Here is a 26032-nt window from a genome sequence, read left to right on the forward strand (position 1 = left end):
ATCATCCAGTTTGACCCCACACTTGTGTTGATTGTAGGACTACTTGACTACAATAATTCCACTGACAGATTGTTCTAACCTGTTCTTGGACATCACTGTGACTCAAGAATTTCCTTAGATATCTGTCACTCCTCATTTGCTCATACAACTAGGAACACTTAATCTGAATCCTAAAATTCTTCTTGTGAACTCTCACCCAATTTCTGAACTCTTATTTCTAGCTGAAGCTTTCCTTTCCTCATTTTCAGACCAGGGGTTTCCTGTCCTACTCTTTTCTGAAATAGATTCCCCCCTTAAGTTATATCTCCCTCCCTTAAGTTATATTGTTAATGTACCTTGATGGTAGTTGAAGACACATATTATTTCCCCTGCATCTTATTTTTTTTAACTGTATACACTTAGCATCCTGAGTCTCATTTGTATTATTTGCCACTCTTTGTACCTTTAAAACATTGTATTCCAAAGAAGTGTAATAGATTTCCTGTAAGAACCAATATCACTCTTTGGATAAAGTGACAATGCCTTTAAAATTCTAGAACACTGAAGAAATCCACGTTTTAGTTACTATGCAAGTGTAAGTAACAACTCTATAACTAAGAGTACATTGAGATATGCATAAGCAGTGAAAAAGAATTTAAATCCTTCTAATTCAGTTTAATCATTGATTTTAGTCTCAGTTTGGCACAACTCTTCGGAGGACAAATGAGTTATTTTAGTAAAATAACTACTAATTTCTGCAAAGGAAAGTTTCAAAAATACTCCTTTTCAAAAACTGTGCCCTGTTACTCTAGCTAAACACTCAAGACCAAAGAACTTCCATCTCCACCCACAGAGATTACATCACAGGGTATGTCTATACTGCAAAGAAAAACCTAAAGTGCTGAGTCTCAGAGCTTGGGTCAATTTACGTGGGCTCCCAGGTCTCAGGATGCAGGGCTCAAAATATCAGTGTAGACATTCAGACTTGGGCTGGAGCCTTGGCTCTGAAACCTGATGAGGGTTGGAGTAGGAATGTCTACCCTGATATTTTTAGTCCTGCAGCACAAGCTGTGTGAGCCCGAGTCAACTGACCAGGGGCTCTAAGACTTGGTGTGATGGGCTTTCTTTGCTGAGTAGATTTTCCTTTCAGATACTATTGTTCTCTGATGCCACCAGCTTGCTTCCCCAAATCACTCTCTCTATTCCGCACATAGACATGAGGTGCCAGGGAGAAAGGTTAGGTAATAGGAGATACAAGGGAGGCACTGGGAGAAACATGGGTGCTCCAGGATGGATATCTGGAGAGCAGGGATATGCAAAGAACTTGGAGTAGGAAGCCCAGTGCCCAGGGAGATTAATAGTTCTTCCCTACCTCACATACTATGGTGATAGGGACTATATAAATACTTAAAATAGATAAATCATTCTAGTCTGACTTCCTGCATAACGCAGGCCATTGGACTTCCATGAAGTATTTTCTGCTTCAGGACCAATAGCTGTGCATTGAACTAAAATCATGTCTTTTTGAAAAATATCCAGTGGAAAAATTGCCAGCGATAGAGAATCCACCACAACCCTTAGTGAGTTGTTCCAATGATTATAAAACCTCAACACAAATTTGCCCCTTATTTCTAGTCTGAATTTATCCAGCTTCAACTTCCAGTCATGGGATCTTGTTATATCTCTTCCAGATAATTAAAAAGCCCTCTATTATCAAATTTGGGTAGTTATCAAATGTAGGTAGTTGTAGACTGATGAAGTCACCTCTCAGCCTTCTTCTTAACAAACTAAATAGACTGAGCTCCATGAAACTTTTGCTAAAAGGCATGTTTACCAAAATTTTAATCATTCTCGTGGCTCTTCTCTGAACCCCTCCAATTCATCAACAACGTTCTTGTATTGTGAACATCAACACCGGACACAAGATTCCAGTAGCTCTTGCACCAGTGCCAAATACAAAGGTAAAATAACCTCCCTACTCTGACTCAATATACCCCTATTTCTACACTAGCCACAGCCTCACACTGGGAGCTCATGTTCAGCTGATTATCCACCACGAGTCAAGTCTTTTTCAGAGTCACTGTTTCTCCGAATAGAGTCCCTCATCCTGTTAGTGTGGCATACATTCTTTGGTCATTCTCTCAGCACTCCAGTGAAATAAGGAAGTATTCTTTTACAGAGGGGGAATTGAAGGAAAGAGATTATGTGACTTGCCCAAAGTGACACAGGAATCTGTGACAGAGCCAGAAAGTCAGCCCACTATCTCCTGACTTGTCAGCTCTAAGCTACCTTTCTTCTCTGGTGGGAGAAGTAATGAGGAAATGTGAAGCCACAGTTGCAAGGGTGGGTAGAACTTTATTTCCTTGCCAGGTTTCCATTGGTGATCCTTTGCACTTGTACAATTAGATTATTTTGATTTTTTCAAGTGAAGCCTTTTGTTTGGCAAATCATAAAATAACTTTGCCTCCCCAATATTTTCACTTTTCCAACAAAAAATATGTGGATCATGTCTCTCTCTGGCCCAATGACTGAGTATTTATTCACAGTAGAACAGACACTGGGCCAAGAAAGCGAGACCGTGAAAACAATCCCTCTGCTCCAATCACTCTTTCATTATTTATCCATAGAGGAAGAGCTTCAGGAGAGATTAGGGAGGTACATCAGACTATCAGCAATTAGAGCACTCTCCTGAGAGGTGGGAGACCCCTATTCAAATCTCTCTCTCCCTCTGGCAGAGAGGGGAGAACTGAACCTTGCTCTCTCACATTCCAGGTGAGCGTTCTAAGCACTGGGCTTAAAGTGTACGGTGGCCACACAAACCAGCTCCCTGTTTTGTGTGGAGTCAGGCAGGCACAAAAAGCATTTCCTGCAGGAATGAGTTAGGTATCTAAGATGCTGGACAGCTGGTGGCTGGTTCTTGTTTGTGGATTGCTAAGCAGAGATAGGCACCTCCCTGCAGCACAGATTTGTGAGCCTCTCTCTGAGAGAGAGGTGGGGCTTAGAAAATAGCCTCTAGTCCTCATCTCCCTTTGGCTAGCTTAGGCAGCTCTGTGACTAGTGTGCTTCCTCTTGTGGACAGCATCTAAGGCATCTATCTCTTCCTGTTCTACGTATAGGAAGACAGGTGCCCTGTTCGGCTTTCTGGATAACAGTTGTGACAGCCCCAAACCAGTAGGGCACAGGAGTCTGGCAGAGGGCAAATATACTGGTCACTGGATGAGTAGTTTTCTGTTCCCTGAGTGACCAGAGCAGGGACTGCACTAGAGTAATCAGGAACCTGCAAGAACCAATTAAGGCAGACAAGCTCATTAGAACACCTGCAACCAATCAAGGCAGGCTAATCAGGGCACTTGGGTTTAAAAAGGAGCTCACTCCAGTCAGGCGGGGGAGGGGGGAAGCCAGAGGAGAGGAAGTGTGTGAGAGGAGCAAGAGGCGCAAGGAGCTGAGAGTGAGAATGTCATAACATTTCTTCCCAAATCTGGACCTTAGCGTCCAAAATATGGGTGTTAGCATGAAAACCTCCAAGCTTAGTTACCAGCTTGGACCTGGTAATTGCTGCCACCAGCCAGGAATTATACAGTGCCTAGCTCACTGTGGTCTCCCCAAAACCTTCCCAGGGGAACCACCAGACTCAGATGCCTTGAGTCTTACAACAAAGGGAAATAACCCCCTCTCCTTGGTTCCTTGTTACTTCCTCCCAGGCTCCCCTCCCTGGATGACCCTAGGAGATTCCCTGCTTCCAGTCCTGAAACACAAGTACCGAGAGATCTAATCTCTCTTCCCCCTCACCCAGAGGGTATGCAAAGTCAGGCTTAGTAAATCTAACACAAAGAGATTTTCCCCCTAACTTCTCCTCCCACCATCTTCCTGGTGAGCTGCAGATCTCAATTCCCTGGAGTCCCCACTAAAGAAAAACTTCAACAGGTCTTAAAAAGAAAGCTTATATAAAAAAGAAAGAAAAAGACATTTAAAAATAGTCTCTGTATTACGGTGACAATATACAGGGCATTGCTAAAAGAAAAAAAAATGAATAAACAGCCTTTTCCAAAAAGAATACAATTTACCACATTCCAGCAACTACACACATGTAAATACAAAAAAAACAATATAAACCTATTGTCTTACTATCCCTGTACTTACAACTTGGAAACAGAAGATCAGAAAGGCTGGAGATAGAAAAATCACTCTCAGAGACGAGAAAGAGAACAGACCAAGAACAAAGAACTCACACCCAAAACTTCCCTCCACCCAGATTTGAAAAAGTCTGTTTCCTGATTGGTCCTCTGGTCAGGTGTTTCAGGTTACTGGTGTTACCCCTTTACAGGTAAAAGAACATTAACCCTTAGCTATCTGTTTATGACAGAGAGGCTGTGCTGCTGGAGGACTAAGGAGTACAAGCATTATCAGACACCAGGAGGAAAGTCCTGTGGTGAGGATAAAGAAGGTGTTTGGAGGAGGCTATGGGGAAGTAGCCCAGGGAGTTGTAACTGTCATGCAGCTGGAGGCACTATAGACAGCTGCAATCCACAGGGCCCTGGGCTGGAAGCTGGAGTAAAGGGTGGGTCGGGGTTCCCTCAAACCTCCAAACTCCTGATCAGACACAGGAGAAGTTGACCTAGACTGTGGGGAAGATCACTGAGGTGAGCAAATCTGCCAATAAGTGCAGGACCCACCAAGGTAGAGAAGGAACTCTGTCACATAGTGTTGTTACTGTGATTTTCTAGGCACCTAACAGTTAGGTGCTGTAATGCTCAGTGTTGGAATGTCTAAATCTCTGTGCAGATTCTCTGATAGATTAGGCTCCCTATTACTGTAACCACTGAATACAAAGTGATATGAGCTGCCAGTTTTCCTTAGTGCAATAAATGGAAACAGCCTGTTTTACACAGCTGCCCCAAAATTACTAAAAAGAGTAACGAGTGCACTGGCCTTTTCCATGTCATTCCTCATATTAAGTGTTACTTTTAAAAAGGTATCTAAGCATTGGAATCACTTTGCTAATAAGAGATTGCCCATCCAATTAGAACAAGTACTCCAGAACACAAAAAGACTAACGGTCTGAGGGTATGTCTACACTGCAGTTGGACACTATCAGCTGGCTCAGGCTTGCAGGGCTCAGGCTAAGAAGCTGTTTAAATGTGGTGTAGATGCTTGGGTTCTGGCTGGAGCCTGGGCTCTAGGACCCTCCCACCTCACAGGGTCTTAGAACCCGACCTCCAGCCCAAGCCTGAACATCTACACCACAATTAAACAGCCTACAAGCCTAAGCCCAGCAAGCCTGACTCTGCTGACATGGGCCCATCATGGGTTTTTAACTACAATATAGACATACCCTCAAATCTTGCAAACCCTTAGCATTGGAAGTACGTGCATGGAAGTCAACAGGACTGCCTACAGGAGTTATATTGTGCAGGATTGGGCCCTAAGAGGACAGGGCAATCTTACTTATTATAATGTAAAGCATAAGATAGTTTACAGCTTAATTACTGAAAAGCTACATTTTAATCCTTCTTTTATGGTAATAGCTACAGACATGATGTCTCTTCCTGATATTCCTTGCATTAGTTGTTAGAAATTTAGATTCCTCCCCCAGTTACTATACAGTTTAATAGAGAGGAAAGAGGGACCAGTTGGTTAGGCACTGGCCTGGGACACAGGAGAGCCAGATTCAATTCCCTGCTCTGCTACAGAGTTCCCATGTGACCTTGGGCAAATCATTTAGTCTCCCTGTTCCTCAGTTCCCCATCTGTTAAAAAGGGGGTTGAGGAGACCGGCACCTATGAAATAAAACTGCACAAGGAAATGTCATGAAAATGACACCCTTACAACCAAGTCAAATTTTATGCATGTATGTATTCTGTGATTAATAAGACATATTTTACCAGGTATCACAAAATCTGTGAAGTTGTTCAATACTGTATTAAATCAAGAAGTTCAATACATGATTTAGAGTCTCCACAAGAGGTTTAGATGGAAACAGTAACTCTGCATAGAAGAGGCAGGGAGGCCCTTCTTTCGCCAACTTCTTAGAAGTAACTATCCAACAATCCAAGGGAAAAACAGAATGTGCAACTCACGCATTTACAGTAAGCTCTTAGGGGTACTTGTGCTCTGTTAGTATATATTATCAGTTTTTGAGAGTTGTTTAAAAAAAATCTTAACAGAAAATGGCTTTGGAAAATTGTTACAATATAATCCTTAGGTACCATCTGCCAAAACCATTTACAAGATTTTACTAATGAACATGCAACAAAGTGTCAGCTTCTCTAAGTGTACAGTTTCCAAAGTAGATGCTCACAGATAAAGAAGAAGCACTAAATATTCACTTCCAGAAGGACCATTCTCAGGTTCAAATCAGTGGCCATTTAAGCTATCAGAACACAAGTTTCCAGCTGATGAAAATTTGTCCTGCTCTCATTTGCTGACATCCACCAATCCAGAGGTCAGAAATCTCTAAGAGTTAACAATAATTAAAAAAAAGAAGAAAAAAAAGAGGTCATCTACTCTATCCCCCTAAAAAGAAGGATTATTCCTCTTCAATATATATATTCCAGTGCTTGGAAAAAGCTTGAAGTAAATATGAATAAACATAAGGAAAGATCCAAAGCTTTCCAGGACCTTTCAAGCAAGATAAGATTTCCACTTTGTGATGTTTAGTGAAGAATGCAGGAGTGTCCAAATTGAATCCCTATACAATAAATGTATGACTCATGATTTCTATCTATTAATGGAGGTAACTGCAGATGTAGTTGGAAGTGCTTGTATTTTTAAGGGAACAGCTAGTTCAAAGAGCTACTTTAACACACTTAAAGATACTCCATTAAAATAGTCCCATGAATTAGCTATTTGTGAAACACAAATCCTTTGGTAAGATTTACGTCAAGTGCAAATAAAGTTTTTAATTTAATCTTTCAGACATTAATTGTGCAAGTTACTCTAAACCCCTGCGTCTGTTCAGTGTCTCAGTGTCATCAATGGGATTATGCCTGGTTGAAGCAATTTGCAGGATTGAGGGTGTAAATTGTTACTTCATAACCTGTCTTCCATTTCCTTAGGTTTTTTTTTTTTTACATTCAAGAGCAGCAGTCAGTACAAAGATACTGGCATCCCTGTTACTGTCCCATGTATTCAACTTTTAAAGTAGTAGTTTGGGGTGTAATATTGATGCCCCTTTTTGATCTGAGCAGCTAGTCAAATTTCAGGGCCCTGGGACAGAGGCATCGACTTTCTAATGTGCCGTGGAGGGTGGGTGGTCCTTGACCTCCGGCTCTGCCCCAGGCCCCACACCCACTCCACCCTTTCCCTCAAGGTCCTATCCCTGCCTCTTTCCACCCTGCCCCACCTCTTTCCAGCCCCTCCCCGAACACACCCCATTGTCGCTCCACCCCCTGCCTCCCAGCGCCTCTTGGCCGCTGTGGAACAGCTGATTCATGGTGGGTGGGAGGCACTGATCGGCAGATGGGAGGCGCTGGGGGGAGCACAAGGAACGGCTTGGGGGGCTGCCAGTGGGCACTCAGCACTCACCATTTTTTCCCTTTGAGTACCCGCAGAATCTGCGCCTATGCCCTGGAGCATTTCCAGTTGGAAAATGGAAGTCCGGTATTCTGTTTAATGCAATCATGTATTTACAAGGAATGTAAAAAGTCCTGCTTCTCCAAATGCAGGAGAAGCTAAGAACAAAAGGAGCTGTTTTTCAGCTCACAGCTCTAAATCTCTTTAGCCAACAGACGCAAAATCTCTCTTTCTAGCTTTTCCCAGAATCGCACTGAGTCCACAGGCTTCTGCTTGATTTTCTTACTTCTCCCTCTTTCTCTCACTGCTCGTTTTCTCTCTCTGTCTCTGGGAGATAACATAATACTAGTTTCTGGGCAAACTCAATTAGGCCTTATTTTCGATGTGGTCCCTGAAACTCTCTCTCTTCCAAGTAACTTAAATTAAGAGTGTGTTCACATATCAGATTGAATTAGGTTTTAAACTCAACCACAAGAAGGATTCACCCAGCTCATAACAATGTAAATACATGCAATGGTTTTAATTTAATACATTATTCAACTCGGGATCAGCCACTACATCCTATTCTGTACTACTTTTCCTGCTTAGTTGCAGAGTCAAAGTTCAAATCTTATTTCAGTGAGCACATATGACCCTTAGGGAATGTTACAAGGCCCATCTATTGCTCAGGATTATCCTGAGGTAAGTGGGTGAAGTGACGAGAGTCAACCCCTTTTGGAATTTCATTTTGGGAGGATCGAAGAATCAGCTGGGATATATCATCTGATTCCTTAATTCCTATGATAGAAGATCTTTTTCTGGTTAGACTGTGTGAACAACTTGTGTATGTTCAAAAGTCCAGAGATTCTCATGGATTATGTAAACCAAATGAAATGTGAAGGCACTGAGCTGAAACATTGGCAAGACAAATGTGATTAGCACTTATCTCATTTTATACCAGCACCCAAAAAAATTATTAAAAATCAGATTTTATTTAAAACAGATTTTTATTTAAATTAAAGAGGTTTATTTTAAAAAAATATTAAAATAAATTGGAAATTGACAATTTATTATGATCTATTTAAATTATTTAAATACAAAAAATAACACAAGCAATACATGTTTGCTCCCAAGTTTCAAAGAAAGTTAAACCACTGAAAAAGAGGAAGTCACTGACTAAACACCTGGAACCAGAGTCTACAGAAGTGCTAAACCAGCTTTAGAGAGCAGTAGCCTTTTCTGCAGCTGCAGAGAGAATATTTTCTTCATTTCAGTTTATTCACTTAGTTCAGTTCAATCACTAGTTCATTCCAAGTTCAGAAACCAACTGGGAATTAAAAAAAGGCAGGAAACCTTGTTTTCCTTTTCCCAATCTATGAATAAAATCTAGGTGTGAGAGAGATCACAATTTACTAATTCTAAAATCCTGAAGGACATGGTGACCACAAATCAGTTAATTTCACTAACTACAAATACTTCCTTTAATCAATTTTAACTGCAAAACATGTTTTGATAAACATTTTTTTCTTATTATCAAACACTTAAGTTAATATTTTTATTGCATAAAACTAAAATGCTGTTTTTGTGCATTTTAAGGGAATTTGAATTTCTATCCAAATTGGGCTTGATGCAATAATCACAAGTAAAAAAAAAATTAATCATCCAGTTAATAAGGAATGAATCATTTACCACTTTCAAACATAATAAAAATGTAAAAATTAGGAATCTGAGTAAATATGATATGTAATTAAAGAGAATGTATGTATGTGTATGGTGTATCCTCCTGATTAGCAAAAGGAAGCACCAAATTTAGTGTAAATGTTATACTGATTTTGCAAAATCAACATGTTTTAATAGTTACCAATTAACGAGACTCAACCTTTCTTTAGGAAAATACCTAAAAAGTACAAATGCACAATGATTAAAATCTATTATTTAAATCGATGTTTTCTGCTAGTTGTGTTAAATCATTATTAAAATCAGTGATTCAATTAGTTTTGATTTAAATCAATCCACCCTGAATTATACAAACAAAACATTTGCCCTAGGCTCTCTTATACTTAAAGGCACTACACTCATAACTCCAGTAGATAACTGGTCAAGTCTCAAAATATCCACTACATAAAAAATCCTATTCACTAAGTGAGACTTGTGTTCAAATTTTGGGGAAGAAACAGGTGGGTTTTGTAGCATGCCCTGGAGGTCAAAAAGTTCAGGCTAGTTAGCACCAAGGAGTCCTGTGTTTTCAAGGAGAGAACATGTGCTTAACAAATAGTACAGCTTTTGATTACACCTTGGAGCAGTAACCTCTGGAGAGTGAAACAGAGCAGACACCTAGAGGGCAGGGATACTGAAATCCATGAGGAAGAAAGGAGTTTTGGTTTGCCATGTCACTGAATATTCTTCAGTCAGATGTGAAACACTGAATAGGCAGCAGTACTAACTTAAGCAACTGATTGGCTAACTTATTGCCTGTAGACTTGAGGTCTTGCTCTTGGGTCTCCACTGGTCTATATTATTTTTCTTTCTTCTGGGAATCCCCACTCCAGGTTCAAAAGGAAGTATGTGGCAGAGGTAGAGAGTACTGCCACAGTAGAGAGCACTGCCACAGTAGAGAGCACTGCCACATCTGGTGTCTTTTTGGTTGAGAAGGGAGAGAGCTGTAACTGGGAGAAGATGCAGTTTTAGAAATGATGAGGAAACAGGCTTTCTGCTTTTTACTGATGAAACTGCTCTTGAAGCCAATAGCTATTCTGACATTTTTCATCCACAGAGCGATTCTCGGTAGCAGTCCAAGGTTGACTGCTTAACTTCAGCCAAAGCTGAATGCAATATAACTCTGAAGCAGTAAGACAAGCAGCAATGACTGGAAGACTGAGGGTTTCTAGTCCATGTAATGAAACAGGCAAGAAAATGAAGCCTGCAAGAAGGGAAACAAAATGCAAGTAGTAAAAAATAAAAATCAAAGGAGCGAGACCCCAAAACAAGTTTTGGGTATGAGAGTAATTTAGGAAGAGAGTGAAGTAGCTACAAGAAGACTGTGTGAATAAGACAGACTTGAAGTTTGGCAGCATGTGGGTAAACACACCACTGTGCTTCGATGACAAATATAGTTTTAGCAAAGTGCCTCTGGATTGGTTGGTGTCAGTGTATGGGGAAAAAAAAATTTTGTTTGAGGATTTTAAAACAATTCACAGAAGTTGGAAGTGCATTCAATGGTTCAGCAGTGGGGGGAAAATAGAAGTAGTTTGTCAGCAAGGTTCAGTCTTCAATGAATAGACTCAGTCCCCTCCTAAGGATACAACATAGACCTGGGAATCCTAGATGTGCAGCTCCACCTTCTCACACCCTCGTGTGAACTCCTCCTTCTTGACGAGCAAGATAGAGAACCAAGACCTTAAGGGTTGTATGTATTCCAGATGTTCCTGTACTGTGGTCTAAAAGCCCTTTCCAGTGGCACATGAAGAGCTGCGCAGCCTCATGATGATCCTGGCTCCATCCTTTGTGGGAAGCTGCTGCCAGGACACCTAAAAGCATAGAACCACAGATGCCACTACGGTCTGTTGCTCTATAAAAGGAGGAAGCTGCTGCTGCAAGGTCATGGAGGAGCTACCATCAGAGAGATCTGCTACCTGAAGGAGCTGCTGCCTGAAATCTCATTACAACACCAGCTAGGGAGCCACCAGATTGATGACTTCTGAAGCTATCACATGACAAAGAAACTACTGGGATTACTAAGGGGATAGCTACCACAAAAAGGAGCCATTGAGACCACCATGTGAAAAGTCAGGCTCAGAAGGAATGTTGGCAAAATCTGGTTTCCACTTTTATTGTGAGGAGGGAGGTAGGTAGATGGTGGTAAAAAGGTAGAGAAGAGAAAGGAGGCCAGACCAAGGTACCTAGGGGGAAAAAGAAGAGGTACCTAGAGGGAGATTTGGGGTAGGGGTGAGGGAATAGTGACACAAGTAGGCATAGAGAAACCAGGACGCCTGAAGGTAGAAGGTTGATTGAACTTGAGTTTTAGCACAGGGGAAATTTGTACACGTATAGAGCTCATGGGGGTGGCAACATCAACTGCAGTGGGAGTTTATTTTGAATGTCTATGTGGGGGAAAGTGTGAAATGCATTTTGTTTGGAGGGGAAACTGATTGTATGTGGGAGGAATTCATTTTGATTTGGAAAGAGTAATCATGAGATTGCCTCACTACTAAGAGATGCTCTACAATATGAAATGTTGGGAAACCCTGGTGTTCTCTCTCAGAGTCTAATTGAACTGTCAGTATCCAGTCCTGCCTCATTATTTTGTCCTGTAAAAGATCCTAACAGGGAATCAAATCCCTGCTTTGTGGAAAGTAAGCAGGGCCTAACCACTCCATTGGCCTTCTGCTGTACTCAGCAGAATATGCATAATTACAGAATTTGTGTGCAAATCTATTAAAATGCACAATTAGGATAAAACCTATCATATGCATACACACATATGCAAGTGATTGCAGATGTGCAATTGCACACAGAGGTGGTGAGTTGAGATCCCTCCGGACCATTTGGCAATTTATATACAAAAAAGACTTCTATCATCATCACGTGATAGATTATTTTTCCATGGAGTAGACTAATTTCTAAGAGATTTACATGTCCTATACGAAAAGCATATAATCAATGGTCAAATTATTGCACTGATATTTGTTACAATGTAAATAAGTAATCTATTGTCTGTTTTGAATTGTGACTTTCCTGAAACACAAAGCACAGGAAAGTCTTTATAAACTCAGTCTCTAACACAGTTTATCTGGAGGTTAATTGGGAAGTGCTGGGAGAATCTGCGTCCATCCCTAAATTTTAAAGAGGGTTTTAGGATTCCAGATTATTTTCTTCCTTCTTTACTTTTTTCTTCTTCTTCTTTTTTTAAGTTGTTGTACCAGGAAAGTCTCTAGACATAGTTTGGAAGAAAGTTTGTATACTAGATACTTTAACTTCTTTGTTTACTGCACCATAATAAAAAAAATATACTGTTTATAAATTTTCCAGCAGGGACATTTACAACAATCCAAATTTATGGTTTGAAAATCTAACAACAGACAGGCTGGAAAGGAATACAAATACTATGGTGGGAAATATCTTTGAGCTGAATTTCACTCCCATGGTTGGTTCCCTCAAATCAATTATGTCAGCAATTATGAAAAGGGTAATTTTTTGTTACTGTACCCCACCAATCCAGATTAGTGAGTTTACATATCACAGGGTTAGTCAAGCAATGGAAACACTATGAACTTTAAGCTTTTTGGATTTTCTGCATACTGTTAACTCTGCATTACCCAGAACCACATGAGCTTTACTGAATAGAAGAAAAAGCTAGAATCAGTGCCTTTAAAGACCCAGGGAAATTGCAGACAAGCTGAAGCCACATCAGCTTGTGCTTTAGAAGTCAAATTTACACAAAAATAATGATGTCTCCAGGTTCTTGGGATCTATGTGACCATTCCAAAGAGATGAAGTACATTGGAGAAAACAAGAACACAGCTTTAAGTTAACAACAGCCCTAAAATTCTTGTCTAAAATCAGCACGAAGTAGGGAACCAGGGGTGGGATAACTATTTCAAACCCAACTCTCCAAAACCAATAAAAAATGTCACCGATCTTTATAGAAACCTCTTCTGCTCAGAACACCAACATTTTGTTTAATGATTTTATTCAGTGTGTCCTCTTACCAAGAAGTGATGCTGTAAAAGATGAAAATGGAATCTGTTCAAAAGTAACCAGGATGTCCAATATAGCAGGTGTTGCTTAGCTTTAGATCTCATTCCATCTTCTTAATTTATTAAACCCTCTCTTAGAAGGCAAAGACCTTGCCCAATTGAGTATTGAAAGTCATCTATAATGGGAATCTTTAGGAGGAGAGATTACTCTTTCACATAAAGATCAAGGGACTAGTTGTAGAAGACCTCAATCACTAAATTTGTGGGAGGTAGGGGAGCAGACAACCAGGGAAGGGTTTTGAGTCAGTCATCAAGGTATGAACTGGCAGAGGTCCATTCCTCTAGAATGAAGGTGCTATAACTCCCACCCAGTTTGGTGAATATTAGTGGTGCAGCAGCCACACTGAAAGGAAAAGCCTGGCACTGGAAGTGTAGTCGCTCAAGGAAAACCCAAAGAATATGTGGTGATAAGAGGTTGTAGACCCATGCAGTTATGTATCTTTTAGATCTGGATGTGATACACTTACATGGCCCCTGCTGAACCTCGTGGGACCAACAGTGAGGCAAGTCGAGACCTTCAAATCTTGCTGAAAGACCTCTATAACAAGATGATCCAATATGGCTCCAAATTTCTTCTTTTCTGGCTCACCTGAAGAGGAAGAAACACTACACAGGATGTAGGATCCAAATTCTTTAGGTAGATTCTTTAAGAAAACAAGCCCAATCATGTGTGATAGGTCAAAACTATTTCTTAAAAGATCTGCACACAGGAACCTTGAGGAGCAATGCTGATAGAAGTAGTCTGGATTTCATAGGGAATGAATGTTAAAAGCACGTTTGTCCCCAGTACTTAACCTCTGTTCTATAATAAGAAAGGGGCCATGAGAGTGTACCGAATACATAAGTAAGTGCTGTAATATTTTCTTCTTAAACAGCCAATGTATAAGGCATCTTAATTTGATGGTAGCAACCTTACAGGAACTTGATAAATAAGATTACATTGATCCTTCAGGTACTGTTTTTAAATCTCACTCAAATATACACAGCACTAATAATTAGCTAACAGGGAGTTCCTGGTGATAGTTCTTGCATTTGTTCATGTCTTTTCAAATGAAGATCCCTCTGGGGTGAAGAGATGATCAAACATCAGTACAAAGAAAGGGATCTAAATGATATCCTGTACAAAACAGAGTTTATAATAATATACTCTACTATTTTCTGAAAATGAGCATTTATCAAAAAAGTCTCCTTAAAGAGGATTTAATCAATTTAAGAGACACAAAACAGCATTTTTTAATGTTTTATGTAAAGCTTTCTTCCAGTAAAATGCCTTTTACAAAGGTATGTTCCATCCCCTCCTCTTTATAAAACAGCGAACTTTTTAGGAATAAATGCTGTAAGGAGGACAACACAATGAAGTTTGATGCTTCATGTCAAAATACAGGGATATCTTTTAAAAAAGTGTTATGACTAAGTGAAATTCTCTAATTGTAGAACCATGAATGAAGTTAGCCTCCTACACACTTATTTTAACATGCATGGAATCAAGCCTTTTCAGTTTCTTTTCCACTACACTTCTTTTTATTAAAAGAAGAGACACTTAATAGGAATCGCATTAAGGCTATAAATCTCCCCTGGAATGCAAATTATTCTGTCTTAAATTTAAACCAAAACCAATTAGATCTCAGGTCATAATACCACTTTCTGAATTGTAACAACAGGGAATTGATGACCTTCTTACCTGTCGTGGCTGTTCAGTCACTCGTTGTGGATCTGATCTCACTTTATTGCTAGGATGGTTGGTAACTTTGGTTACTGGCTGTTTAAAAATGGATGCTGTTTGTCTGATTGGCAGTGTCGTATTTAAGTCTGGTTTACCCTGTTTATAAAAAAATAATCATAATTAGCAAAGACCGCATAACGGACTGCTGTTGGATTAACCCATTTTTACTGACTTGTGAAAGAATTTGTTGTTACTGCACTAATGAGTTCTTGGATAGCTAACCTTTCAACCAACTCACTTATTTTAAAGAAAAAAACTGAGGTTTAGAAGTTTCAAGGCTACTTCTATGCCATGGAGAAATAAAGCAGCATGACAGCCCACCTTTCCTTATTGGAAAATATGTTATTTATTTAAATGACTTGTTGCCAAAATGAGCTATTGTCAGAAAGCTAATGACAAATTCAGCCTTCCAATATTCAAAGCAAGTAATAAACAAACGTATTATTCAGAAATTCACAGATATTAAGACCAAAATAGATCTAATTGAACCTCCTACACAAACACAGATTGTAGTATATCCTTCATCCAGGATCTTCATAACTTTAATTGAGTTAGAGAATCTCTTTCAGAAACATTTTAAATCTTAGAGTAAATGACATTAAGTGACAAAGAAACCCTCACAACCCTAATAAAGTGTTCTAATAGTTAATTACCCTCACTACTGTGAAAACAGCTTGTTTGTATATTAATACCTTCTATATTTTTTTAAAAAAATTATATTTTGAATTTGTTTCATCTTGGTGTGCTTTAAGTAACTTCTCTATCAATATGGAGATTTTAGAAGATAAAATGTTTGACCTATAATCTAGTTCCAAACTAGGATACTTACTGTAAAATCTTGTTTCCAAGAAGAATGAAAAAATTGCCCTGGTTTTAGCTTAGCTCAGGCGAAAATGTACATAATGTATCTTAAGTGTGAACTTATTTTTATTTTATTGATAAATGAATGTTTGCATGACTGGCTCTGTTGTGCTCAGGTATTTTCATTAGGTATTTTTATAAAAGGAGATTATATTTTATTTTCCATAGACTGGTGACAATATTTTTAGGATATATGATCCAGATAAGAGTATGCTAGTTTCCTCACATGTGGTCTTATGCTTGATATTTGTGGCATGTCACAGGTTGAAAAAACTTAGACGATACAGAAAATACCAAATATTTTATGAATTGCTGGCTAACACATCCCACATACTTAAGAACTACGGCCAGTGTTTTCATCCATGATAACAGAGTAATTTCGGATTTTCAAAACTTTTTATTTCAGAAATTTTGGATATGCATTATATTAATATAAAAAAAATGTACAGACAAATCTGAGCAATATGTAATTATTTACAGCACAAAAAAGGTGGTAGCCAACATTATGTTTACAGACTTTAAAAAAAAAAATTGTCAGTTTCAGAATATTAAAAAATGTATTAAGTGATCATCAGTATAAACACAAAACAAAATTCTTGCCACACAAGACTATACAATTAAAATGAAAGCTGGATTATTGTTTTATGCAACAATCTAACAGCAAGGGGAAATTTGCAATAAAAAATACATTTCTGCTTAAACTAACATTTTATTGTAAATATCTGTATATCACCTATATTAGCATACAAATATTTACTGACATACACTTAGGATAAATTAAAACTCATTTGCGTATACATCTTCATACTTTCCAATCACATACAGTAACGTTGCGGGGTTAGCAGTTTTTCAAGATTGGAGAAACTGCGTTCAGCATCAACTGAATTGCACTAGATTGCAACGTTTGTCCATGCTTTTCCAAAAACTGGAGAGATAAATGTTATTGGTACTAGGAAATTAATTTACAATGTTCAAGTAAACTGCTCGCTCACCTTCAGATACAAAACTCAGCAGCGGTATACTCTCTTCATAGTCACCGAAGTTGCAGGAGAGTACACAAACTTGCTTGAGATCAAGGATTCTCACATCATGAAAAAAAATTAAATACCCCTGCAATTTTGCTACACAGCTCTGAAAAACTTGATGCTTGAGATTGTACAGTGCATTCTGTCCTCTGTACTGAAGTATTGCCAGCAGATCAGATGCCACGTTGTACACTTCTGTTGGTAATGTCAACCATGATTCAAACATAAGTGGTGTCTGAACAAGTGGAGTTGCATCTGCTTCTATAAAAATTAAATTTGCCACAAGCAACTCCCTCTGCAATAAAACACTTAGCTCCTCTAAAACGGCAGCTGTATCATCCAATTCGATTTCCCAAGCAATGAACCCCTTTTAGTACTCCACATGATGGCCGTGATAGTCTATGTCTTTAATCCAAGTAGTCCATCTTGTTACAACTGGTTCCAGTGGTAATGTTGGACTTTCAACTCCAAGAGCGATAAAAACAGCTTTTTTGTTAGAGCACACAGATGGTCCACTTCCATATACAAATGGCACCGGCAATCACATGGTAAAGCTGTAACGTGTGCCCAGCAGGCACATCAATGCAGTTGTTTAAAATGTTATTTAAACTGTCTTTGAATGACTTTTACACGTACTCTGCATTATCTGTCACACAAATCACTACATTCGAAAAGTCAATTTCATGGTGTACAAGGGTCTTTATAACAGCTTGTGCAACTGTAGAGTAGTTTAACGTGTTCTAAGTCTACCATTTCTATGAGCGTGGCAGCAGCTGGGAAATCTTCTGAAACTTGCATCAGCTCCATTAGAACATTTGCAACATATTGGTTTAGGCTGTCTGTATATTCTTGCACAATTACAGCTGCATGCTGATCCTTCAATTCAGCAATGAGTTGTTGCTTGTTTAGTTCAAAGACATGGGGAAGATAGACTCATGTCACTGTACTTGCTTGCAGGATACAGGCCCCATTTCATATGTGTTTGTTTAGGAATTCTCTCATTTTGCGATTGTCTGGTTTTTCTAGTGGGATGTTTGCACTGCAACAGGCCTCCACTCATTCTTGTCCTACCTTTTTCTTTATTTCTGATTTTCCTTTTGTCATGCAAGCACACCAGTAATTGTGAACTGTGTCTTTGCTACTGTCACTTCGCCACTCTCTGCCCTTTGTTTTCTGTTTTCTATGGCTGCAACTTGACATGGACCTTTAATGGGGTTGACTATGCACACCTTTTTAATGTGATCAAGAACTTCACTGCAAATTGTACCAAATAACTTCCCTACATCCATATGGAACATATCTTTGCCGAATTCTTTAATGTTATCCTCATGTTTAACCATTTAGACATTGGTAGGAAACGGCTCGAATGCCTGAAGCACAAAGTAGAAACTCATAAGGAATCGGTGATTCCAGAAATGAAAGGTAATTTCAGGGGAAAAAACACAGCAATATTGCCCATTTCCAGAAAACACTGGCCCTACTAAGAACGTCCCAGCCTTTTTCAGAGTGTAAAAGTGAAAGTGTGGCTGGGTGCACAGACATCTGTGCTGACACCTAATAAAGCCACACAGGACAGGAACTGGAAAAAATGAAGTTCCCCAGGATAAAACAGCCCTAAATATTTTCCCATAAAGTATGTTCTGTGTTTTAAAAAGTCTTGAGAGACTTCATATTGTCATCTGTAATTTCTGATAAATAATAATTGTTAAACTTGTGCTTATCAAGAATGTTCTGTTAAAGCTTGTATTTATAATATCTGTGCTGGAAGGGAGGAAAAGGGTCCCCACCATGTAAGAAGGAAGCTTTATAATTGGCTCTGAGGTTGTAGATCAGATAAAAAGTGAATAACTGGTTTCAATATAAGTATATACATACTTAACCAGATGCAAATTATAGATATGATTGATTTGGTGAAGTTCTTTTGTTTGGTTATAAATCCCAACTAAAGCCACATACTTAGAATCCTTAGAATTTATATAGGGATTATTTTTGTACTCAGCTATAATTTACCTCCAATATTAACTTGTCTGATTTGATAGTTTTAGTGTTTTATTTTTGTTCAATATTATTAAGGTTAGCTCTGGTGATACGTTTTCTTGATTAAACTTTAGTTTAAAAGTTTTAATAAAATTTATAAAATAGAAACTGATATTGATTTACAATTCCTGAGTCATATTTCCTTCGGTGAGGAAAATGGGTCCAGAACCTTTGAAGGCCTGGGTTGGATACTAGCCACTCAACCTAAAGGCCTGACCAGCACCCCCTAACAAGTCTATGATCTTAAGCTACAACATTTTCTTATTTTTAGTCTGAATGTGTCTCTGAGCTTCTAACTGGATCATGTTATGCCTTTGTTTGCAGTTAAATAGCTTCTATTTTGAGAAATCTCCTTGTGTAGAAGGGATTTTTACAGACAGTGATCTCCTTGTCTGTATTAGTGCCATGTGTTATAATAATGAATCCTCTAAATATTGCCGCCAATGACACCAGACCCATAGAGCGTTACTAGATTCCTTTTTAAAACATTCATGAGTGTGCCACTTATTGTTCACATCCTATTGAGCACTTTTCAAACTGTAGAACTAGATCTCAAATTGCCTGTTCACTTTCATAAGGCCAGAGCTACAGTAATCTGGCAGGTTTGGATGTCCATGCATTGCATATAAGGACATCCTATGTTTACAAGTAGGAGGTCATTACTCTTCTCCCCCCTGCCCTCACCATCCTCTCGCTAAGAAATAAAGTGGTCTCCTCTTGGAGGAGGATTAAGTCGCAGCAAAATAATTACTCTTGAACGACAGCATCCACACAGAGGTTAACATTTTTAATTTATGTGCACTTTTAGTTGATATGCCTCAACTTTGCTTAGTGTTTTGGTGTAGACATGCCCAAAGTAGTAGCCCAATGAGTGGTAACAAATTAACACATGGTAACTTGCAAATCTCATTTTGAAGATGTTTCCAATGAGGAAGGGCTGGAAATTTTCATGGTGGGCTGAGGGCATTAGGTTGCTTTTGCTGAAGTCTGAAATATTGTTGTGCATTTGTTAATACAGTAAAGCAGCTTTGGACAATGAGGGTCACCAAAATGCAACAATGTTCTTACATTATGCACCACTAATTTTCTAGCAGGCAAAGAAATCAGATGTTTTCAGATTGCCTTGCATCCAGTAAGAGTAATTTGTGTCAGGCTAATGAATATAAATGTTTCTATAAAAAACAGGGGATTTTTTTTATTTTAAAAATACTGTGTTGTCACCAATTTTGTTGTCACAAATGACACAGATCTAAAGCTTGCACTGAAGCCAATGGAGTTAAGATAATGGATGTATTTGGCCCCATCATTTCTAAGTGTATTAGATTCCACAAGTACTTTCAATATAGACATGAACTCCGGTCTTCCACAGCTTTTCTGAGACAATATCAAGTCTTTTGGCATTACCTCCAGAGACTTTTAAACCCAAACAAACTTTTTAATTTCAGAACTTTTACACTATAAACAACCAGGGATACTTAAAAATAAACAATCAAATAAATAAAAGGCATTTTGAGTTGTGTGTTCAAGACATTTTGTGCATGCAACTTGAGATCTTTTTTTTTTTTTTGAAGTGTTTCCCTGAAATTATTCAGTGAAATGAAAGATACTGTACAAGTACTGTGTGATCTTTCATCTCATTCTGGTTTCAATTTTTATTTTAAAGATATGTTTCTTTAGATATCTTTCTATAGTCACTCAGGAGAGGGATAAACAAAACAAACTGTGATACTCTAGCACACTGCTAAGAGGCAAATAACAAGCTGCCGTATTTTGTGTATGTGACAATTCGTATAGAATCCACACATACACTTAAAAGTAGTGAATAGGAAGCTTTCCCTGGGGAATGCAAGAGCTTAAGCAATCAATTTCTGGAGTTGTTAAGATTTCATTTTTTAAAAAGCTTTTAGACCTTATAGTTGCAGAGAAATGCAAAACAAGTATTAACTATGAGGGAACATAAGATTTACCAGACACCTAACTAGCCTGAAGTCAGTTGGTCTGAGCTTCAAATTTCTGTGGGGCCATGGCCCTGGAAAGTTCCCAGGCTCTTCCATATCAATCACTTTCTAGGAGGTTCAGTTTGACAGCTAGCAGGAGTCTGTCGAACTGTTCAAGCAACAAGTGAATCAATGTAAAAGTATTCTGTAAGCATGCCTTTACCCTCTTCCTAGCCTGCTTTTTGTGTCCTAATTATCCTCACTTCTAATGTCATATCTGTACTTTCCACTGACTTCAGTGGGCTATCAAAGAAGTCCCTAAAGTCTCCCAGTGATTTCAGTGGGCTTTGGATCAGACCCCTAGTAAGAAGGGAACTCAGCTTTACTTGTTTTGATGCAGCTCCCTGTATACTTCTGGATGTACAGAAAATCATAATTAATTATAATTATGCAGTACAGTGTGCAGTTGATTTTCAGAGTGCAAACTGAGAATTTTTAATGAAACCATAAACTAGCATTCATCATTTCATGGTGTTACTCCAACAGTTGCATCCTAGCGGTGGATGAAGTATCACCTCTGTATTTCACATAGTCTACATTTGTATAGCACTTTGGAATCCATCATGATAAAGGACACAACATAAAATGTAATCAAATGTCTATAATTGGTCTAATAAACATCACTTCATTTAAGACACATAAAGTAAGTTATGGTATTCAGTTACCAATATACTTGTTAAAGAAAGCTCAATATTCTTAATCAGAATGGGCTTAAAGGCCAAAGACTTTTCTGCCAAGTTCTGCTGCTGCTTGATTAACATCCTTTAAAAGCAGCTCTCTCCCCAAAAAAGTCCCTTTGCCCTTCCAGGAACTAAGGTATTATATCATCTGTCAGGCCTGTCAATGTATCATTGTGCCACATATATGCCCCACTCAGCCGTATTCTTCCTTACATAATATTTCACTGCTAGCAGAAATGTTTTCCAGAAGGCTGTCCACTGGAAAAGACACTTCATACGCAGTATGATTTAGAAAGTTCCCACAATATTATTTCCAAGACTTTCAGACCAGATGATCACTCATTACATAAATGTTTGGTTAGAAAGTAGTCTAATACACTTTTCTTTCAATATAAAGCCAACCACCAATTTGAAAGGGTCGTGGAAGGCATTTTTACAGCATAACAGTAACGGCAAACAATTGTGTTTATTAGTTCTTATTCAAAACTACTCTGAATCTCCTATTCAGTTCTCTCTTCAGAAATCTCTCAAATCAGCAGAATAGTTTTAAATACTTAAAATGTCCAAATTAAAGGCATTACAAATTATTTGAAAAGATTACTGTAAGATTGAAGCAAAACTACTCCTTCCCCTGTGCCCACAACAAAGCCCATCAATCAAAAGGGTTTTATTGTTAATTCTGTAAGTTCAGTAAGTGCACTGATATCTAATCAGATGCCTTGCAGTTTGTGCAGTTTGAAGACCAGATGACAGATTGTAAGTGACCCATAAATGCTAACAGCACAAAGAAGAAAAAAACTTACTTACAGTATCTACATGCTGGTTTCAAGCTAAAGTTATTAAAAAAAAAACTTAACTAATATGTTCAATTAATGATGGCAGAGAGGATTTATTTATTTATTTATTTATTGGTTTAAACAGGATTTTTCCATTACCATCTGTATATAAGAACATAGAACATAGGAGCGACCATACTGGGTCAGACCAAAGGTCCCATCTAGCCCCAATATCCTGCCTTCCAACAGTGACCAATGCCAGGTACCCCATAGGGAATGAACAGAACAGGCAATCATCAAGTGATCCATCCATTTCCAGCTTCTGGCAAACAGAGGCTAGGGACACCATCCCTGCCCATCCTGGCTAATAGCCATTAATGGCCATATATTTAACTGCCTCAATATGGTTGAGAAAGACAGCTTAGCTGCAGTTTTATACTTCGTCCTTTGCAAAAAATATAAAACAGAGGCAAATGATTTAGAAACCAGTCATGGTAAACTGTTTGTACAAGACTAACAAGAAGTACAGTATGTGTGAATAACTGTATGAACAAACATGACAAGGTAAATCTGTTAGAGGTACTGTATAAGAATTCAGTTGCAAGGTTTACTAGAAGATGAACTGCTCTAACAACTGTGTGTTAGAACTCCCAAATAGCAAACTTCAAGATTAAATTTAAAGTCCTTTTGACTGAAATAACTACTGAAGAAATAATCCAGTAGCCCACAAAGTAAAGATTTTAAATAGCATAGGATCTTAACAAATGACATTTGCCTAAGAAACTGGACAAACAGTAGGGTAGATTCTGATCTCACTTACACTACTGTAAACACAGGATAGTTTCTGTGATTTCAAGAGTATTACTCGCAAGTTGCACTATTGTAAATATCAGAATGTGGCCCAGACTTTTATATATAAAATTCTGCAAAACTCACTGAGTTTCCTGGTACTGTACTCCTCCTCCATTATTTGCCCTTTCAAAAAAGTGCATGTCTGTGGGGTGTTGTTATTTTTTTTTTATGTACTCATTAAATGTAAAAGATCAGCATGAACTGTGTGGTCCATGCCTTCTGTCATCTGCCATTAATTTAATCTTGGTAATCCATGTCCTAGAAACCAGATGCAGCTTATTATGCATTTTCATGCACTGTCTAAATATATAATTGCTAATTTAAATGAAAACATTGCAACTTGTTTTAAAAACCCAACAGACAACTTCTGGAAAGAATCCTTACAGTATAAGCATTCTTACTGCATCCGTCACTATGGTATCTAGGTGTCAGCAGCCACGGCTTTACTGGTCATTTTAATAACATGCTGCATCTATTATCTTTGCCTGTGTGTGCTTTAGTCCCCCAGCTCCCCCTTTTTTCTCCTAAGCACTATCCAGAAGAGGAGTATATTTTCCTATTAATAAAAAAGCCTGATGCAGTCTCGTTTCACTGACCTCAGCTTAAAAAAAACTGCTTCTTTTGGATGCATAATTTTAAAAGACCTCAACGTTTGTATAAATATTATGTAACTGCCTCAAAAGACAAGCTTCCTGGCACATATGAAAAAATATGAAACATGTTAGCTCAGAACAGGACGATGAACATAAGGGCAAAAGCTGGACAAGTGAACCGGATAATCTCTTGACACGAACTAACTTAACAGGTTTAATTTAGAAATGTGCTTTAAGCCTTATCAGTCATCAGATGAACACTACCGAATTTTGTTCTCAAATCACAAACACGGGCCAGCTCTCGAATTATTGTTTAAATTTGATGTTCCAGGTTTAGCCTCACCTTGATTGTTCCTTGTAGTAGCAGAATACTGCCTCTATCAAAAAAATCTGCACCTCCATGACAACTAAAAAGATAAATATACACAGAAACACACAACCCTGAGCAGCAGGCTGCTTAATGCAGAAAAAATTGCTAAATGCACTAGAGGAAAGGGCAATTTTAGGATCTGAAGTAGCATAGATACACTTAAACACAGTGTATTTACTAACAAACCTTATTTTGATTGAGAGAATCATTCCTTAGTCTCTGTTTGTTCTTCTGTAATTTACTGGGCATCATCTTTCCCGTTCTGAAGTCAAAACTGCTGAGATCAACAGTGTTTCCCAGGTATCTTGCCAACTGAGGCTTGCTTCTGAACTTCTTACCACTTGGACTAAAAAGAAGAAAACACTTTAGTATGTTTTGTTTTACGAAATGATACAGCTTTGACTTCTTAGAACAGGTTTCATACCTTTTTAATCGATACTTTAAGAAGCTTCCATATCTTTATTCCATGCATCATGTTCATTGTGGTGTATTTACGCATGTATTAGGCAATTGAGCCGAGGTATCATCGCTCACCTAAAATCCAGTCCCATCCTTTGCTCAGGGTTCTAACCTATGTTTCAGGCTGATGGATACAAGTATGCACTATCGGCCTGGAAGGTATCTTTAAATGGAAATTCAAACTAAATGATTGCTTCAGCTACTCTAGTTAAGTATAAAAAGCCCACAATGAGAGATTAGATTCTGTCCAACTGCAGGAAGTCTCTCGCTCTGTACAAGATGTAGGGCAGTAGACTAAGCTTCAACTGACCACCCATTAAACCCAATCATCAATGCACCAACCATCTCAAATCTCTAATGCCATTAGACTGACATGATATATATAAAAATAGGATATAATACAGCATGGCGCCATATATGTAATTCACTCACTAATGCTGGTATCAGAGGGTGGAGAAATAACTGACCAGTAAGCAAGCAAGCGGCAAGATAAATGACGCATGATATGAAGCAAATAGTTACAGCTTTGGACCAGCACGTACCTTATCAAATGAAATAATGCTGTTCGTAGCAATATTTTGTCTGAGGCTTTATTTAGAATTGTTCCATTTAACCCATTTGGCTGATGAATTATCAACATTACCCTATTCCCACCTGCTCTTTTGAGCACCATCTGCAAATATTTGGTTTACCATCATCCTAAAACAATGTTATTTCTATCAACCTGCATGCTACAAAACTTTCTTTTTCCCCTACCCACAGCCCTTAACTTTCAATAAGGTGCAGACAGATGGACACAAACTTTTGCCCAAATGCACCGCTTTTCAAGACCACGGGCCAAGCCATTATTCATTGAAAGAAAGTCAACTTAGAAAAAAATAGTGCTGCCTTAATAAGACTTAGAAGTGTGGCAGAAACAAGGTATTAAGAGACTACAAACAAACTCCTGGTCTATGACACAGTAACTTGTGACGTCCTCACAGCATAGCTGTGAAATATGGATAAAATCAAAGCAATAATCAAGTGTCAGATGTGGTGCCAATATAGCATTCTTATTGAACAATGATATAGTGAAAAACAGGAGCCACCAGGATACTGAAATGCACAAATTAAATTAACTGAGAACATGGTAATATTTTCAGACAGACTGCTTTGCACTGGAAACTAACAAAAGCAAAGCACTTCAGAAGTTGCCTAAAGCTGTTTGCTCTTTCAAAATCATTTTTGACAAGATATTCAGCACTGTAGAATGCAAAGAAATAGCTAAATAAGACAAATATAGGAAAATGGGTATTATCTGAAACAATACAGCCTTATGGAGAGCCAGAATTAACAGAAAGGATGAGTGGAAGCACTGCTCAATAGGGAAAAAAGACATTACAATGTGAAGCCAATTACAAATGTGGGTGAAGGAAAAAATGAGGACATCTTCT

General features: G+C 38.4%; 1 protein-coding gene across 1 annotated transcript in view; it reads right to left on the minus strand.

Moving 5' to 3' along the window:
• The window catches only part of MBD2 (methyl-CpG binding domain protein 2), a 62188-nt gene that overhangs the window by 19116 nt on the left and 17040 nt on the right, over positions 1-26032 (minus strand). Inside the window, exons 2-5 of the mRNA XM_050943271.1 lie at positions 24327-24486; positions 14908-15045; positions 10910-10997; positions 10192-10390 (exon numbers count right to left, since the gene is read on the minus strand). Coding sequence (XP_050799228.1) covers positions 10192-10390; positions 10910-10997; positions 14908-15045; positions 24327-24486 — 585 coding nt within the window. The remainder of the gene's footprint in view (positions 1-10191; positions 10391-10909; positions 10998-14907; positions 15046-24326; positions 24487-26032) is intronic.

The sequence above is a fragment of the Gopherus flavomarginatus genome, chromosome 3 (assembly GCF_025201925.1).
Source record: "Gopherus flavomarginatus isolate rGopFla2 chromosome 3, rGopFla2.mat.asm, whole genome shotgun sequence".
NCBI classification, from domain to species: Eukaryota; Metazoa; Chordata; order Testudines; family Testudinidae; genus Gopherus; species Gopherus flavomarginatus.